Below are 17,694 nucleotides of genomic sequence, written 5' to 3'. Positions count from 1 at the left end.
CATGCGAGACCCTCCTCCAGTGGCCGGGGAGCAGCCGGGGATCGAACTGGCGCTGCAGAGGCTGCCGGCAGCTTCGCAACCCAGTGCTCAACCGCTGGGTTTTATTTTGAAGAAATAAAAGATCTCTGTTCTCTTTCAAGAAGTTATTTGGGGATATCATGCTATTAATACCTAATAAAATGTAAGGGTCTTAATAATGTTATTAATCTGTGATAATTCTTTCCCATTAAAGCTTTTGTCTTCATGAAATTTAAATTTTTAAATCAACTAAAATTTTCATCTTCATAAATTATACTTTTGGGTTACATTTTTAAACTCTGTAATACTTTGTTCTGCTGTAATTTTTTTCTCACCTAGCACCTTAATTGTGAGCAGGAAAGGTAGGCATTTTATGGATTCTCAGACCTTGAACTCGTTTGATAAAATAAAGAGAAATATTTTCTTGTTATCTTATTACCTTATTCCTATTTTTCAAAGCCACAATTGCTTTACTGAAAAATTGACCTATGTTAAATATAATAGAAAGAGTATGCTATGATCTTACATGGTTCTTTCGATGTGATTATAATTTGAAAATAAGAAAAAAATTTTTTATCAGTATGTATCACTCACTAAGCATTTTAACTCATTTGGTTTGATTCACTGTTGCTTTATTTTTGGCATCTAGTCAATTATTATGCCCTGAAGGGAAAGTACTCTTTATTTTCCAAATAAACTCTTATAAATTTTTAGAAGAACAGGGCTTTCTAATTAGTTCTATTGAAGACATATCAACATTGCAGTCTTTGAAATAGGACATTCTTTTTGAGATAAATTTAAACATTTTCAGAGATCATAAAAACTATACAAATGTATCCAGAATAACTACTAGAAAGATATTATGTATTTTCATTTTTTTTATTTGAGGAGTAGAGTTTATTTGGAAACCTCCTTATCATAGAGTGCTCTGACAACCTGATTATTATTTGTTATTCATGTAACCTTGGTAGGTAAATTTGATAGTTAGAGTGCTTCTTATCCTTATTTTCTGCTCCTGACACAGCAGAGTAGACTGCTTTACACAGAAACACAGCATCACAATGATTGTCAGTTTATGTGGTGACATAGGAGTACCACTAGTAGACACTTTGGAAGTTCTTATTTAACTTAAGATTTCCCAGATAATTCTAATATATTTCTTTCTTAAATATTCTGCAAACCTGATTTGATAATTCCTAAAAATAATCCATTCCATTTCTATTATTTTTGTACCTTGATCTTTTAGCTTCTAACATGAATAATTCCCAAATAATACAAGTACTTTCCAAAGTACTTGAAGTCTGTTCATTTTATATTATTGCTGTTACTTTCTATTTCATCTCTCCTTTTTTCTTTGATTACTTTTGATATTTCTCTTTGTCTTTAGTGTCCTGTTGACATTCAGATGTGCTTAAATGGATTTCTTTATATTTATTCTGTTTGGGATTTGTTATGCTTCCTAAATCTGATGTTCGTGTCATTCTTGGTTCCTGAAGATTTTCATACATAGTTCATTAAATATTGCCTCTTTCCCTTTCTCTCTATATCTTTTTGTTTTTTCAGTCTCCATGTAATGTATGTTAGGCCTTGTTCTGTCTGCCAGGCCGCTTAAATTCACTCTTTGTGAATTTTTGACTCTTTCACTCTTTTTGACTCTTTGTGTCTCTGTTGTATTCTGGATAATTTCCTCACCTCTTTCTTACAGTTCATTTTTTTTTTTTTTTTTTTTTGACTGGACTATGGCTCCATTCTCATGGCTTTAAGAATGTTTTTTGTAGGGCCTCCCCGGTGGCGCAGCGGTTGAGCGCTGGGTTGCGAGGCTGCCCGCAGCCTCTGCAGCACCGGTTCTATCCCCGGCTGCTCCCCGGCCACTGGGCGAGGGTCCTGCATGGTGCGCAGACCTCTCCTGCCGCCCGCTGTTCCCCTCAGCAGTGTACTTCGTCACTCTGCCTGTTCTACTCTCCGCTCTGGCTCTGGTGAATTCTCTCACCCTCCCGTGCTTCTGACTGTACCCAGTGCTTGTATAAATAAATCTTTAAAAAAAAAAAAGAATGTTTTTTGTTTTTAGCGCTAAAAAATTATTGTATTTTATATTCTATATCCTATTATTTCATATCTGAAATTCTTGGTTATCTAATTTTTCTCTTTACAGTTTCTCTTATTGTTAACTTAGAGTAGCTTGCTTCCTAATATAACTTTTAAAAAAAAAAGATTTATTTATTTATACAAGAACTGGGGTACAGGCCAGATGCATGGGAGGGTGAGAGGATTCATCAGAGACGGAGTGGGGAACAGAACAGGCAGAGGGATGAAATACACTGGGAGGGGAGCAGTGGGCCAGACAGGAGAGGTCTGCCGCGCCATGTGGGACCCTCCCCTGCTGGCCGGGATTGAACCAGCGCTGCAGAGGCTGCAGACAGCTTCACAGAGCTGAGCTCAACCTGCTGTGCCACCAGGGGAGGTCCCCTAATATAACTTTTTAATATTGAATAATGAGCTTACATTTGGTGGGACTTTTTCTGTAGGGCTTCCATGAGGCCTGATTTTAAGGTGCTTTTTTCACAAGAGAATTTTCATGTCATTACTGTAGGATATGATTTGCATGTCATTACTGTAGGATATAATCACTGAGAAAACCCTTAAAATTAGTTTCTGGGCTTTGCTTCTGCAGATCACACAAGTAGTATAAATTTAAGCCTCAGATGTGGATGAGGGACAGACCTCTGGGAAATTCTCAGGCAAAATTTTTTTAAATTATTTTATCTCTTTGATGGTGACTAAATTTTACAGAGAAAATGTTATTGCAGTATCATATATACCAAATACTGTACTAAAGATAACCCTTTGAAATTCCTAGCTTTATGGTAGAGGTGGGAAGTGGGAGATGGGAGTATCTCATTTCCAACTCCTGTCTTGTGTAGATTCAGTACTTTTACACCTGCTCGCTTCCTGATTGATAAAACCTGGAACAGAAGCTCCCAAAACAGCCAGTGCCACAGCCTCAGCAGCAGCTTGCTTTCTTATTTTTGTCGCATTGGATTTCCCTTTTTTTTTTATTTATGGTAAAAAAAAAATACAACATTAAGTTTACCATCTTGAATGTACAATTCAGTAGTATTAAGATTGTTCACATTGTGTAAGAGATATCTAAAACATATAGTACATAGTGTACTCTGTGTACACTAAACATTAACTCTTCTACCCTTTTTTCCTCTAGCCAATGACAATCACCTTTCCTTCTTAATGCTGTTAATATTTTGTTAATTATATTATCTCCAGCATTTCTGAATTTTGGGGTGTTCCTTGTATCAAAATTTTTTAGTATATCAGTTCTACTCTATAGATTGCTGTATAGATTGCTAATAGCTGTATAGTTTTGTAGATATATTTACCAGGTAATTTGTTGTGAAATACATTAAATTTTTTAGTCATAGTAAGATGAAACTCAATGGTTAGGTCTTAGTATAATCCACTTGCAAGGATTAGTAATATAATACGACTGAATTCTGTTTTGCTTATGAAGGAAATGGGAAGACATGATGATCTTTGGTCCTTATTCTACATGTTGGTGGAATTTGTGGTTGGTCAGCTGCCTTGGAGAAAAATAAAGGATAAGGTAATTTTGGAAATGGAAATATAAGGGAAAGAATGAACATTTTTCCTGGGTAGGCATTTTTTGAGAATATACTTACATATGAGAAATAAAATGTACATTCACTTTTACTATGTCCGAATATGTGTATTTTTCTATGTGAGAGTAGAGACATAAATTAATAGTATGACTATTTCTAGGTACATGGAGTATAGATTCTAAGTACAATCATTTTTTTTAATTTTATTTCTAGCACTCCCTCTTAGCTTTTATTTTCACTGTTCTTCCCCTTTTTTATAAGTTGATTACGCTTTTAGTGTTTGTCGCATTATATTGTTTAATTCAAAAATTAAAAAAATTAAAAACGTGGTAGTAAAGAAAAACAGACCAGATTTAAGATCAGCTCTTTCAGTTGGGAATCTCTCAGTTCTTTTATGCAAAACTATGTTACACATCTGGTTTTATATTATAGTCCCCCAACCCCTCTAAAGCAGTGTGCATTAAGCCATTGAGTAAGACCTCAGTTTTTGCTTTAGTTTTAACTACTCATTAGCTCATTCCCCACTACATACCCTTGAGATATTCTTAATGTGTAGCTGCCAAGAGAAATTGACTTTGGTTCCTTTTCTCTTTACGTCCCAGGAGCAAGTCGGCTCTATTAAGGAGAGATATGACCACAGGCTTATGTTGAAACATCTCCCTCCAGAGTTTAGCATCTTTCTGGATCACATCTCTTCTTTGGATTATTTTACCAAACCAGACTACCAGGTGAGTAGTCTTTGTGAGTTCTGTTAGTTTCATTCATTGAGGGTGTTTTAAATGAGTATGGGGCATCCCTAGAATAATACTATTTTAATATGTTCTGAGGAACATGGTGAAATAACGATGATGAAGTGTCATTGTTTGTGTGTATGTTTCCTCCCTTCTAGATGAACATACTTCATTAAAGTTTTAGGTTTGTTCATCATGTGGTAGATTTTTCTTTCCTGCTATGATTCATCTGTAGAACTGCTGATCGTTCAATTGTGTAAATCCTGTAGCTAATTTGTTGACCCAAAGGAAATGTCCAACTAGGTAATGTATCTGTCAAGGACTTGAGGGCTGCATCGCATATGTTAAAATGTTGTAGGACAACAGTCAATATAGATTATTGGCGCCAATTTGTCTATGTTCAGTGAATCATTTCCTTAGTGCATCAGTTAATGAGGTCTTTTAAGAATTGAGTAGGTTTACCACAAATTGCATCCCTAACCCCAGTCAGCTATATATCAGAAGTATCTGTTGTTCTCAGGGAGAACTTGGTCAGAGCTTAATGCAAAATAACCACTACCACTGAAAATATAAATAAACACACATACAATGATTAATAATATTTGTATATCATTTTTATCTATAAAGGACAACATTGCCTGTTAATGGAAGTTTTACTTTCCAAAGTGTTGTCAGTGTTGGCCATTCAAAAGACTGTCTGTAGCACAGCAAACTTAATTACTTCTCTGTGAAATTGCAGCTTTTTATAAGACATAAACAGGATATAAAACAGACAGGCAACATACAACCTTGGGTCCTCAGAGACTTTAATGGGAGAGCTTGTTGTCTTCTCTCCTTTGTAATTGTTTGCATCTCATATAGACTAACACATGAAAAAAAATATTTTGTATGTAAGTTGCTATGAAATGTTTTCTTATATTTACATCTTACATATATTTTCTGAAATACAGAGAGTTTATGCTACTTGAAAATATTCAGGAGGATCTAGAATCTATCCCAGCTTTCCTTTCTTAGGTGTTTATCATTCAAAGTCTGTGTGGGAATATAAAAGTTTAGCACAGCAAAATTTTTTTTTTTAATCATTCTTTGCTTAGTTATGTCTACAATCTGAAGACTCATATTTACCAGCTGACATTTGAAACTAGACCTACATTTACTTTAATGAATTACTATTCTCAAGTTTTTCATTTGGACATTTTCTTAGGGGCTTCTTGTGTTTCTGTCACATAATAACAAAAGAAAATATAGTAATTTTCCTATTTCTGGAAGAGAGAGGACGGGGAAAACATTTTCTTTGTTTCACAGGTTCTGTAAATAATCTGTTTTTTCTTGCTCTCTGATCTTTCATAAGCAGTAAGTGGGAGCAAAGGGCAGATGGTTGGGACTAGGGTGGTTGGGACTAGGGTAATTGGGAAAAAGATATTGGTGTAAGTAATTGGCATCAACACAACATCCAGTTCCAAATAGGTCTAAACTTTGTAGCTTATGTTTCCTGCTTTCCTCGAAGAGCCCCAGTGTAGTCTTTGTTTTGAAAAAAAATTACTATGAATCAGAATGCTCTTGTGAACTTAATGTTGTCCATATAGTTAATTTTGCAGTTTGGAATTCATACCTAAGTTGAATTTAATTACCATTCTTTCAAAATTTAAACTTCCTCCTTGGATAATCAGTGTAATTAAAATCAACAAACCTCCTTCAGCAACAAGCAAAAAATAAAACCAAACCCAGTGTTTAGAGTTATTGCTTCCCTAGTTACCTCAAAGGTCAGATAAACAATGTCTCAGTTTGGTTCATTCTGAGCCAAGATCTAAGTGAATGTATTTTATAATCAAAGTGTTAAATGATGCGCTTTCACTTTGAATGTCCATATAATATAAATCTTTTAAAAAAACACATTTTTTTTTAAACCACAGAACGTTATTACCTTAACAAGTTGTACATGGCAAACACCTCATTTAGTATCCTGCTGTGCTACAACTCACTCTGACAGCAGGTTTAGACCTAGAGAAAAGAGCTGATTTGCTCTCTACCTGTGATCTTTTGTGTTTCTGTTAGAGTCTGATTTTTGTTTTTGCAAAGTGTTACATGCTAGGATGTTTTGGGAAAATAGCCAAGTTTATCAGTATGTAATATTTATAAGACTGTCTCCCTGGTTGACTCTTAAGTCCTGAAAGTACAGCTATAGCTTACTTTATTTTTTTATTGAGGTAACATTAATTTACAATGCTATATATGATTCAGATGTAGGTTCACACAACATCAGATAAATGTTTACCACATCATACCCACCACTAAGGCAGCTATTTATCCCACACTATCCTGGCATTATACCTGACCTAAATTTTCTCCCCCCCCCCAAATTATGTTTATTGCGGTAAAGTAGGTTTACATCTTTGTATCTGCTCTGAGGGTTATAGGTTCAAACTTCTACAAAGGTATACTTTCACACCTTGCCCCAACAATTCTGCACCATGTCCCATTGGGCCCCTTTCCTTTCTCACTTTCTCCTACCCTGCCACCCTCCCCCTCTGGTTGCCTCAGTTCTAGATGTTAAAGAGTTTATTATTGATTTGGTTTTGACTGATTCTTTGTTATGTTGCTCTACATTCCACCTGCAAGTGAGACCATCCTGCATCTGTGTTTTTCCTTCTGACTTATTTTGCTAGCATTATCCCCTCAGTTCCACCCATGTCCAGAAATATATATATATATATATATATATATATATATATACACACATGTGTACATGTATACCACATTTTACTGACCTACTCCTCAGTCCTTAAGCATTTCTGACACCTAAATTTTCAACAAATGTTAATTAAGTTGAATCAAATCTTACTTGGCCCAATATTCCCCTACTCAGGATATGTAGGAAAAGTCAGTGCAGAATGCATAAGTACTTTAAAACTAAAGATAAAGTTATCAGAACTATAGCCAGGATTAAAGCAGATGTCAGAGTATTTTTATTCTTAGATTCTGAAAGAATGTTGCAACCATAAGAGATAAAATAGTGCAGGACCTTGAATCTCCTTGAGTGATAATATTGCATAGATACACACACACACACAAACACACACACACAAAAGTAGTATGCAAAGTTGTGAGATTTGATATGCTCTGTGGATCGTAACAGTGTCATTTTCTTGGTTTTGATATTGTTTTCTAGTTGTTTAAGGTGTTACTATTGGGGCAGACTAGGCAAAGGAGACTTCTCTGTACTGTTCTTTTTATTTCCTATGAATCTTTGTTTCTAATTAAAAGTCAAAAAAGTGCTTGACCAACATTTTCAGAAATGTAGATAGTGATAAAAAAATTCAGTGTTGCTGTGGATATCTTGTAGTTTAAATAAGTAGTTTTAAAATGTTTTGAGAAAGAAAAATATCTCTAAGGGATACTTAGGAAAATCTTTTTTTTTTTTAAGATTTATTTTTATTTTTATTTATTTATGCAAGCACTGGGTACAGTCAGAAGCATGGGAGGGTGAGAGAATTCACCAGAGCCAGAGCAGGGAGCAGAGCAGGCAGACAGATGGAGGACACTGCTGAGGGGAGCAGCGGGCGGCAGGAGAGGTCTACACGCCATGTGGGACCCTCGCCAGCACCCTGGAATCGAACCGGCACTGCAGAGGCTGCGAGCAGCTTTGCATCCCAGCTCTCAACCGCTGCGCCACCTGGGGAGGCCCACTTAGGAAATTCTTGAAGTTCTGGGTTTTGGGTCAAAAATCATCAGACTTTGTATCCTGTCATTGTTTTCACTGTTTTTTGTCATGACAGCAAATTCTTGGTATTTGGAATAGTTTGGGCCATTCTAGTCCCTAATATTAGAATATTCATTAGTCTTATGATAGCATCAGGTAGTCCTGTCTCTCCTAGGTCCAGGCCACATAAATTTGTAAGTCTGGAATGAACCTTCTAGAATATATAAAGTTGATTGAACTATTTTTATCACGTTGCTGTAAAAAAAAAAAAAAAGCTGTGGTGTGAATTCCACCACAGTAATCTACCTGTGATAATAGTATCAACATTTATTGGGAAACTAAGGAGCATTAGATTAGATAAAGAAGAACCCTTGATGCCTTTACAAATTGTTACAATAATGATATATAGCAGTGTCACAATAATACTTAGAGAAAATTATTATCCTTGTCTTACCAGAAACTTGTTTGAGACACCTTGCCTGGGAAAACTGGTAGTGCTAGAAGAGGCATCTGAACCCATGTCTCACTCAAAAAGCCCTACACGCCTTCCACTTTACCATCCTGCCTTCCTTGAAGAGGTGGCTACAAATACAATAGGCACTACAAAGTAAACACTAATATGGCTAATTAATAATGATGCAGTGAAAGAACTAAAAAGTTTTATGAAAAAATATAATTATCAGTTGTAGAATCACATGGTCTTGATATTAGAACACAAAAGATATTTTTATTAGTGTGTTCACATTATATTAAGCATATTGAGAAGACTAATGAAATGCATAAATATACACTCCGTTGGTGAGCCTGAAATGAAAATGTGTACATCAGCAAGCTGCATGTCACTAAAGTTAGAAGATAGAAGGAAATCCAGACATGACCAAGCTTCATTAATCTTGTTAGTACACTTTTCAGGATTAGGAATTGGATTAATTAAACAGAGATTACATCAGAATGCAACAGCCTTGCCTGTTGAGAACACTAGAGTTAATTTTTTTCAGAAAACATACACTGGCTGCTTGTGAAGCAAACAAATAAAAGATTGAACTAGAGAACAAGGAAGAGCCTTCTGTACAATTGTGGATCAGGAAAGGTCTTTCTCTAAAACTGCCATTTAAACCAAACCCTAAATGGACTATATTGGCCACATGCATAGCAAAAATAAGAGGGAGAGTGTTAATAAGTTCTGGTTCAAGCAAGGAATGGAAAGAAGATAGAAGTGGCCAGAACATGAGGGGGTAATGTGGTTTGAGATGAGACTGGAAAGAGAGGCTGAGACCAGATGATGCAGAGCCTTTCAGGCCTTTTAGGAGTTTGCATTTTATTCTGAGTACAGCAGGGTGCTTTGGAAGTCTAATAAACAGGAGTATGGTTATCCAGTTTATGTTTTTTTTTTTTTTTTTTTAATATTTATTTGTTTGTTTGTTTTGTTTGTACATGCACTGGGTACAGTCAGAAGCGAGGGAGGGTGAGAGAATTCACCAGAGCCAGAGCGGGGAGCAGAGCAGGCAGAAGGACCGAAGTACACTGCTGAGGGGAGCAGCGGGCGGCAGGAGAGGTCTGCGCGCCATGTGGGACCCTCCTCCGGTGGCCGGGGAGCAGCCGGGGATCGAACTGGCGCTGCAGAGGCTGCGGGCAGCTTCGCAACCCAGCGCTCAAAGAAGTTTAAAGAGGATTGCTTTTGCAGTTTGTACCATTCAAATGAGACAAAGAATTAGAGACTACTTAGGAAGCTATGGGATAGGGTGAGCTAAGCCTTGGAAAGAAAGAAATACAGGGCCTCCCCAGTGGCGCAGCGGTTGAGCGCTGGATTGCGAAGCTGCCCGCAGCCTCTGCAACTTTAGTTCGTTCCCCGAGAGGGTCCCACATGGTGCGCACACCTCTCCTGCCGCCCGCTGCTCCCCTCAGCAATGTACCTTGTCAGTCCGCCTGTTCTGTTCTCCGCTCTGGCTCTGGTGAATTCTCTCACCCTTCCGCACTTCTGACTGTACCCAGTGCTTGTATAAATAAATAAATCTTAGAAAGAAAGAAAGAAATACAAAAAAATACCTGTTCAATACCACAACGGTGTAATAATGTAGTTAAGTTGCTCTAAGTTTCACGAGTATAACTTCACACCTTGATTTGTGTATATACCAACACTGTTCCCACCACCAAATTTCTAGTGCCATTCACCACTATGCATGTTTTGATACTGCTATCTTTACTATATAGCCTTTCTACTCATCAGAGAGGGGAAACTAGAGTAAATCATTTAGGAATTTTATGATGAGGCCTAGAAGTGATCTAATCACTTTGGCATATATCCCTGTGGCAAGACCCTATCACATTGAGACCAGATTATGCAGAGCCTTTCAGGCCTTTTAGGAGTTTGCATTTTATTCTGAGTGCAGCAGAGCAATTCTAACTGCAAGAGAGCTTAGGAAATAAGATCTTCCTTGTTATCAGGAAGCAAGGAATGATAATGACCTTGACATGGATATAAATAGTGGAGATAGGGAGAAGGGATAAATTCTTGTTCCACCCACTTTGATTATATCTCCTTTCATTTCCCGTTGTGCTTATATGAACCAGCTTTATTGGCCCCACAGTGCAGTCCTCCTCCCAACAGGCCCTGCCTGGAATGCTTTTCTTGTTGACAAGCCCACCTTGATGCTGAAAACCAATTTAGATGCCAACTTTTTCTCAATCTGTTACAGGGCAGCCCCGATACAAAACTGGGTGCCTGACTGTGGGTCCTCACCCGTGCACTTAAAAGTACTTATCAATACTCTACTGCAGGCAAACACGAAAGGTTAATAAAAGGTTTATTTACAAGGGAAGGGGAAATGAGGAAATGTACAACTCAGGGAGAAAAGTGGGAGACAAAGTTTTAAATGTGTCTTACCCGATCCGCTGATCTGGAATCCCAAATGGCGCTCTGAGAGCTGGCCTCGAGCCAGGAGCCCTGAAGCCACGAGGCGAGCGAGAGACCCCAACGCCCACGTGTTTGGTTTTTATACCAAACCTGGATGCTTAACTCCACCCTCAGGTCCCAGCCACCTTCCCTTTGGTGGTGACGGGATTTGTCTTTCCCAACATCCTGATGGCTTTGGTCTGGAGTGGGGGTGGAGTCCATGAAGCCTGTATGGGATTAGCTCAGGACATCCTTTCCCCCTAACAAATCTCTGATTCCTTCAAGACATGAAATCAGCTCCACTTTTAAAGCAGTACTTTGTTTTAGAACTAGTGCCTTGCACACTTATCTCAGTTTCCTCAAGAAATTAGTATATTGCTAGGCATTTAATTAATGTTTGCCAAATTGAATTAAATCTGCTTAATCTGATTATTGTTTCTCTTGAATGCAAACTATCTGAAGACAAGTCTGTGTTTTGGCTACCTTTGCATTCCTAGCACCCAATATAGTTGGCATTCAATAATGTATAGTTGGCATTCAATAATAAATCAATAAATGGGTATTTTATTTAACTGTAATAGTCACAGAACATTCATGACTCACTAAAATTTAGCTGTATATTCAGGAGATAGAGACTATTTAAAGTGCCTGTGATTCTGCCTCCCCTTTGGCTCAGTTAGTTATGCCCTGTGATGAGGGAGGTGGTACAATGCCTTGAAACTGTTATTACCTCAGTCAGTTTCACTAACAGCAATCAGTCATCCACAATCAGGCTACACTGAGTGTGATTCTGTTGTTCAAAAAAATAGTAATTTTTTGGGTACAATATTATCCCTAAATGCCCCCAGCTTATTACTCCATGCACATTCATCTAAAAAAATAGAAGGTCACTCTAATGCTAAGAAAAAAGCTCCTTGTGTTGCACCAATTGAGAGACAGAACTATTCTGTACTTGATGGGTATTTTCAAGGGCCTTGAAGGATAATTTCAGCTATAGACTGTTTTTACCTTGCCTGCTGCCTGCTCCTACAGTAGAAATACCACCACATTGGTGCTTTGCTACACACCATTTGTATGACCTTTCTAAATCTGTTTCATTCTCTGTGAAGTGATGAAAATACCTACCCCACAGTATTGCTGTTAAAATTTTAAGGAGATAATTATGAGAATTTTTATAAGTAGAAAGCATCATTGTAAGCATAAGTGTTTTTACATGTACCTAAGTGACACTGCATTTGCTTATGGTTATCTTATGTTTCTTATTCTTGTATTCTATTTGACATTACTTCTGTGCTAATAGAACACCTATTTCCTTTATGCTGCTTTATTCTATTTATGTGAAAAGGAAATGTTGTTCTCCTTTTCTTTTTTGAAATCTAGGTCACATTGGTTTACAACATTGTTTGTGTCTTAGAAGTTTAGGATCTCCCTGTTCAGATGTTGTTGCCACACCATACCCACCACCAAGACAGATACCCTTGATCCTCCACCATAGTCCACTGTGCTCTCTGGTTTGCATTCCTTTTGCATTCACCATATTAGAAGGTATCAAGAAACTTAGTACATTTCCACTTTATCTTGTGAGTTGATAAGAGCACCTGAAGGGGAAGGCGTTGCTATTAGGCAGTACTATTGACTGAACTGTACTGCCTCACACCCCCTGAAGCAGCTGTTGGGGTGGAGGTGAGTGTTCTCTATTGAGGTACCCTAGTATCTTGATATAACTGATTAAAATAGCTAAAACTCTGCAGCTTCTTCAACACATTCTCTTCATTTGGTCAGTCGTTTCCTGGTTCTGTTCTCAAAGGATCAGTTTTTCCCTTTCCACCATTGCTGCTGAAAATCCCCCAGAAGAGTGTGCCTTTCTTTCCTACTATTGTATCTACTTATCACTGAAGTGAGGCAATTTCTCTTGCAGTAAATCTTTGAATCAGGTAAGCCAGCATTGCCAATGTGCTCTGCTGGTTAAAGCTTCATTAATCTATTAATTTACTATTTATTAACTTGAGAATTCAGAAATCAGGCTTCTCAGTGAATCCTCAGCATCCCATTACAAATCTTGTCTTTGCAAAGCCTGAACTTTTTCTGTATTCTCTTTGAAAGGGCAAACTGGGACTTCATATGGAAGTAAAATGATCAAATGATTGCTCTATGGGTAATAAGAGGGGTGCTTCCCTGGGCCATTATGTTTATGTCACATGACTGCTATAAAGAATATAAGGGGTATTTCAAGTGGCATTTTTATAAAGTACACATGCTTACATATGCAATGAAATGATTATAGGTGTTGCATTTTTGTTGGCTAAATTTTTTCTCATTATTAGAAGTAGTAATAGTAATTGTAATACTATTTATACAAGAACTGGGGTACAGTCAGAGGCACGGGAGGGTGGGAGAATTCACCAGAGACAGAGTGGGGAGCAGACCAGGCAGACAGATGGAAAACACTGCTGAGGGGAGCAGCGGGCGAGACAGGAGAGGTCTGCCGCACCATGTGGGTTTCTCCCTGGCTGGCTGGGAATTGAACCCGCACTGCTGAGGCGCAGATAGCTTCACAGCACGGCGCTCAACCTGCTGCGCCACTGGTGAGGCCCAGAGTAGGTTACTACTAATAAAGAGAAATGATCAGGAGAGACTGAAGCCATACACATAAAATTGAAAATGGTGAATACTATCAAACTATGAAGGAAGGTCTTTGTGAGATTTTTGTCAAGATCACATCAGAATTTTGGAATTTAAAGACAACAAACAAGAAAGTTTATACATGTATAATAGAGCAGAATCCTTTTTGATAATTTTTGTGTATATACACACAGTTTAATAAATTTTCAAATGGACAGGAAATTGGAAGAAACCATAATGAACTTCAGTATACCCCTTTTGTAGATATACCAATGGCTACTTAGGTTGAACCATATAAAAATAACCCTTTTTGACCAAAAAAAAAGTTACATAAATGGTTGAAACTGATTACATTTACAACACACACTTCCTTTTACAAAATCATCTGAAAGTAGGTTTTAGATATGATGCTTTATTATGTATCTTCCGAGAACAGAGACATTCTCCTATATAACCACAAATATGAGTAATGCTGACTACTTCAAATGAGAAGAATTTTGAAGTAGTCTACTGAGAAAAAAAAAAGTAATTCATTATTATTGTGTTGCCCTCATTCAAATTCCCCTACTTCTTAAAGAAAATAAGTTTATGGATTAGGTGCTTTCTCTTCTGGAATAAAGTGACTGTGTTTACATTGGCTTACTCTATTTTTTTTCCCTTGTGATTTAGCTTCTTACATCTGTGTTTGACAACAGTATCAAGACCTTTGGAGTAATTGAGAGTGACCCTTTTGATTGGGAGAAGGCTGGAACTGATGGCTCACTAACAACCACCACTACTTCTACCACCCCTCAGTTGCATACCCGCTTGACCCCAGCGGCAATTGGGTATGTTCTAAACATATCATTTAGCAATGTCTTTCTTGGGAGCATTGTTTTAGAAGAAGTGTTTTTTATTTCATCTGTATCCCCTCAGATTACCAAATGCCAAGCTATAGGGGAGAGCCTGTGGAATTCCTTGAATTAACATTGGCCTTGTATATGTTTTTTGTTTGAAATTACTTTTCTTAGAAAGTACTTACAAATTGATCATACTCTAAAATGGGAGTTTAGAGCTTATTTGACTTGTTGGTGTCAGATTTACAGTAGATTTTCCTCAACATGAAAAGGGCATTTGTTGGAAAGAATGAGCCACATTACATCTAATTACATGGTGCTTACTTTTAGTGGGAATAGAATATGTAACTCATTATTCCTCTTAAGAAAAGTGATTTAATTTTCTAAATATTAGGAACAGGGTATGGTATATTTTCATCTTCTTGGTCTTTTGTTTTTTGTTTTTAATGTTTTCTCCTCTAGATACATTAAATACAGTTCTTTATTTCATTTTTTTATTTTGGTTTGTCTTTTGTTTTCTGATCTATTTTTTCACCTATGCTGGTAGTGAGTAAATAGGGAGGTATCATCATAAATGTAAATTAATTGAGACATTTTATCACCAATCCATTGCTTTCATTTTATATTGTAAGATGGGCTCATTTGAACTTAATAAAACAAAGACTTACATGGAATCATGTAACTGGAGATAATGTTGATTATCCAGTCTGAGAGTTCCTAAATGTTGGGCTCTACTGGATATATCTGAATCACCATAGATAGTTTGTTTAAAATACCCATTCATAGAACCTACCCCAGACCTACTTGATCATAATGTGTAGGAGTGGGGCACAGAGATATTTCTTATCTGAGTTTGGTACCCACTACCTAAGTTCAGCCACCCCATCTTTACAAATGAGGAAATAATCCTAGCAGTGAATGAATTGTCCAACTTTAGATAAATATTAATAACTGGAGCTGGAGCCAGTCTAGAAATTTTGATTCTTGTTTTAGTGTGTTTGTCTTTCTCATACTTTGATTATTGTTAGAAGTAGGTAAGTCTCAAACTGCAAAGATCCCAGAATAGAACTTAAGAGTAGGTGAAGTCAATGAAGACAGTTTAAGTTCCCATCTCTCAATGTTTCCCTCTAAAGCAACATGGACTAGCAATAAAGGAAAAATAAAATTGCACAAAACCATGTCTTAAGCATAAGTTGAAAACAAAGAATGTCCATATGTAAAAGGTACTGTAAGTAAAAAACAACAACAGATCCTCATGTAATATCTCCTATACGCCTGCCCCACAACCTTGCTGCAAGACTTTATTTTTTTTCTTATTTTTTTGAAGATTTATTTATTTATGCATATAAGAACTGGGGTACAGGCCAGAGGTGTGGGGGGTGAGAGGATTCACCAGAGACAGAGCGGGGAACAGAACAGGCAGACTGACGGAAATACACTGCTGAGGGGAGCAGCGGGCTAGTCAGAAGAAGTCTGCTGCGCCATGTGGGTTGCTCCCTGGCCAGGGATTGAACTCGTGCTGCAGTGTCTGTGGATAGCTTCATAGGTTGCGTCCTAACCCCTGTGCCACGAGGGAGGCCCTGCTGCAAGACTTTATAAAGGCAGAGCAGTAGAAACAGTGAGGAAGAGAAGCAATAGCAGTGGGACTCAAGATCTAAAATCAGCACCAGGAAGAATAAACCCAATCTAAGAATGAAAATACTAAAATGTGTTCAAGTAGATCAAGTCTTGAACTATAGGAAAGTAAAAATATGTATAATTCAAAGCATCTGGGAAGATAAAATACAAAAAGGAAGGGCAAAGTGTCCTTTGTCAGTTAAGTGGTAAAGAAAGAGAGAATTGTCAGCTTGGGTCCAATCAAGAAAGAGAAACTATATAGTAATTTGAACAGTGAAAGATGATATAAACACCTATAACACCAAATTAGAATAGTATGGAATTGACTAGTTAAAAATACAGAGTCATAAAGATTATAAGAAGAGCAAATATAAGGTGCTACTCCTATTCCTAAGACTGCAATTAAGCATTAATACCAGTTGGGAAGGAGTCCCCTCAACTCCCATTCCAGGCCTAAGCTCTTGACTTTGTTGGAGAGGGCATGTCTGTTGATCATTGGATGGCATGGAAGTCAGTCTGATGCTGAATATCTGCTCTCTGAAAGACTATGGACATGTGCTCTCTGGGGTGTCAGTGAAAGCTGTTTGTTGGGGTCTCACCAGAGGTACTATAAAACCTCTGTTTTCCTCTACTTTTGTTTCCTCTAAGAATAGCTACAGGATTAAATAATACAAACTATTAAAATAATCAATGACTTTTGGGAAAATAGAACAAATGTTCGTAACTTTTAAAGTGATTGTTGAATCAGTGAGTTATTGTATAAGAACTTATATTTTTAAATCATTTTGAAAATTCTATTGGTAAAATGTAGAAGTTTTATTATGGAGAGGTGGCATGGCATAACTTTTAAAAGATTTTTGGTTTTATTTGGTTCTTTCAATTTTATATAGATGTCATCATTTAAAACCAGAGACAAAATGTAGGGTAATCTCAGTTATTTTTGATGTGCTGTTTTTAAGTGCTGCCCTTTTTTCGCCCCTCTGTTTTAGAATTGCCAATGCCACCCCCATCCCAGGAGACCTACTTCGAGAAAATACAGATGAGGTGTTTCCAGATGAACAGCTTAGTGATGGGGAAAATGGCATCCCTGTTGGTATGTCACCAGATAAATTGCCTGGCTCTCTGGGACACCCTCGTCCACAAGAGAAGGATGTCTGGGAAGAGATGGATGCCAACAGGAACAAGATAAAGCTTGGAATTTGTAAAGTATGTATTTCTTGCATAAAAGCTTATATCTTCTTATGTGTTTATTGTTTTTTCCTATTGCTATAGCAAAGTATCATGATGCTCATTTTTAATCATAAGTTAGAAGTGTATTGCTTTTTATTTATTTGTAATCACAGTATTTAGACTAATTTTGCTTATACTAAAGTATAGACACCTAGCATTAATCTTCGTCTTGTTTCCATGGTAATAATGAATGTGTTTTTAAAAAAAATCAGACACTGAGGCCAATAGAAAAGATAGCTAGCTATACAGCAGAAGTTAACTATCTTTTCCAATAATGTGAGAAGAATCTGGGCTCTCATTAGTGTGGACCAATGGAGTTATGAGTACTCATTCTGAGAAATGTCTCAAATGGAGGTGGGGAAGCGAGGGTACGAAGTGGAAAGCAAAAACTGTTCATGAGCTGATGGGGAGTGGA

The 17,694-nt window shown here is 37.2% G+C and overlaps 1 protein-coding gene across 3 annotated transcripts in view; it reads left to right on the top strand.

The window, feature by feature from the left end:
- The window catches only part of TTBK2 (tau tubulin kinase 2), a 140,236-nt gene that overhangs the window by 98,324 nt on the left and 24,218 nt on the right, over nt 1-17,694 (top strand). For all 3 annotated transcript variants that reach the window (XM_037502317.2, XM_037502316.2, XM_037502315.2), the window contains 4 exons: nt 3,542-3,634; nt 4,253-4,378; nt 14,266-14,423; nt 17,039-17,255. In XM_037502317.2, the coding sequence (XP_037358214.1) occupies nt 3,542-3,634; nt 4,253-4,378; nt 14,266-14,423; nt 17,039-17,255 (594 nt within the window). The remainder of the gene's footprint in view (nt 1-3,541; nt 3,635-4,252; nt 4,379-14,265; nt 14,424-17,038; nt 17,256-17,694) is intronic.

Source organism: Talpa occidentalis, unplaced genomic scaffold, assembly GCF_014898055.3.
Source record: "Talpa occidentalis isolate TD23 unplaced genomic scaffold, MPIMG_talOcc4v2.1 talOcc4.11, whole genome shotgun sequence".
Lineage (NCBI taxonomy): Eukaryota > Metazoa > Chordata > Mammalia > Eulipotyphla > Talpidae > Talpa > Talpa occidentalis.
The sequence above is the reverse complement of the archived record's forward strand: the minus strand, read 5'-3'. Positions and strand labels throughout refer to the sequence as shown.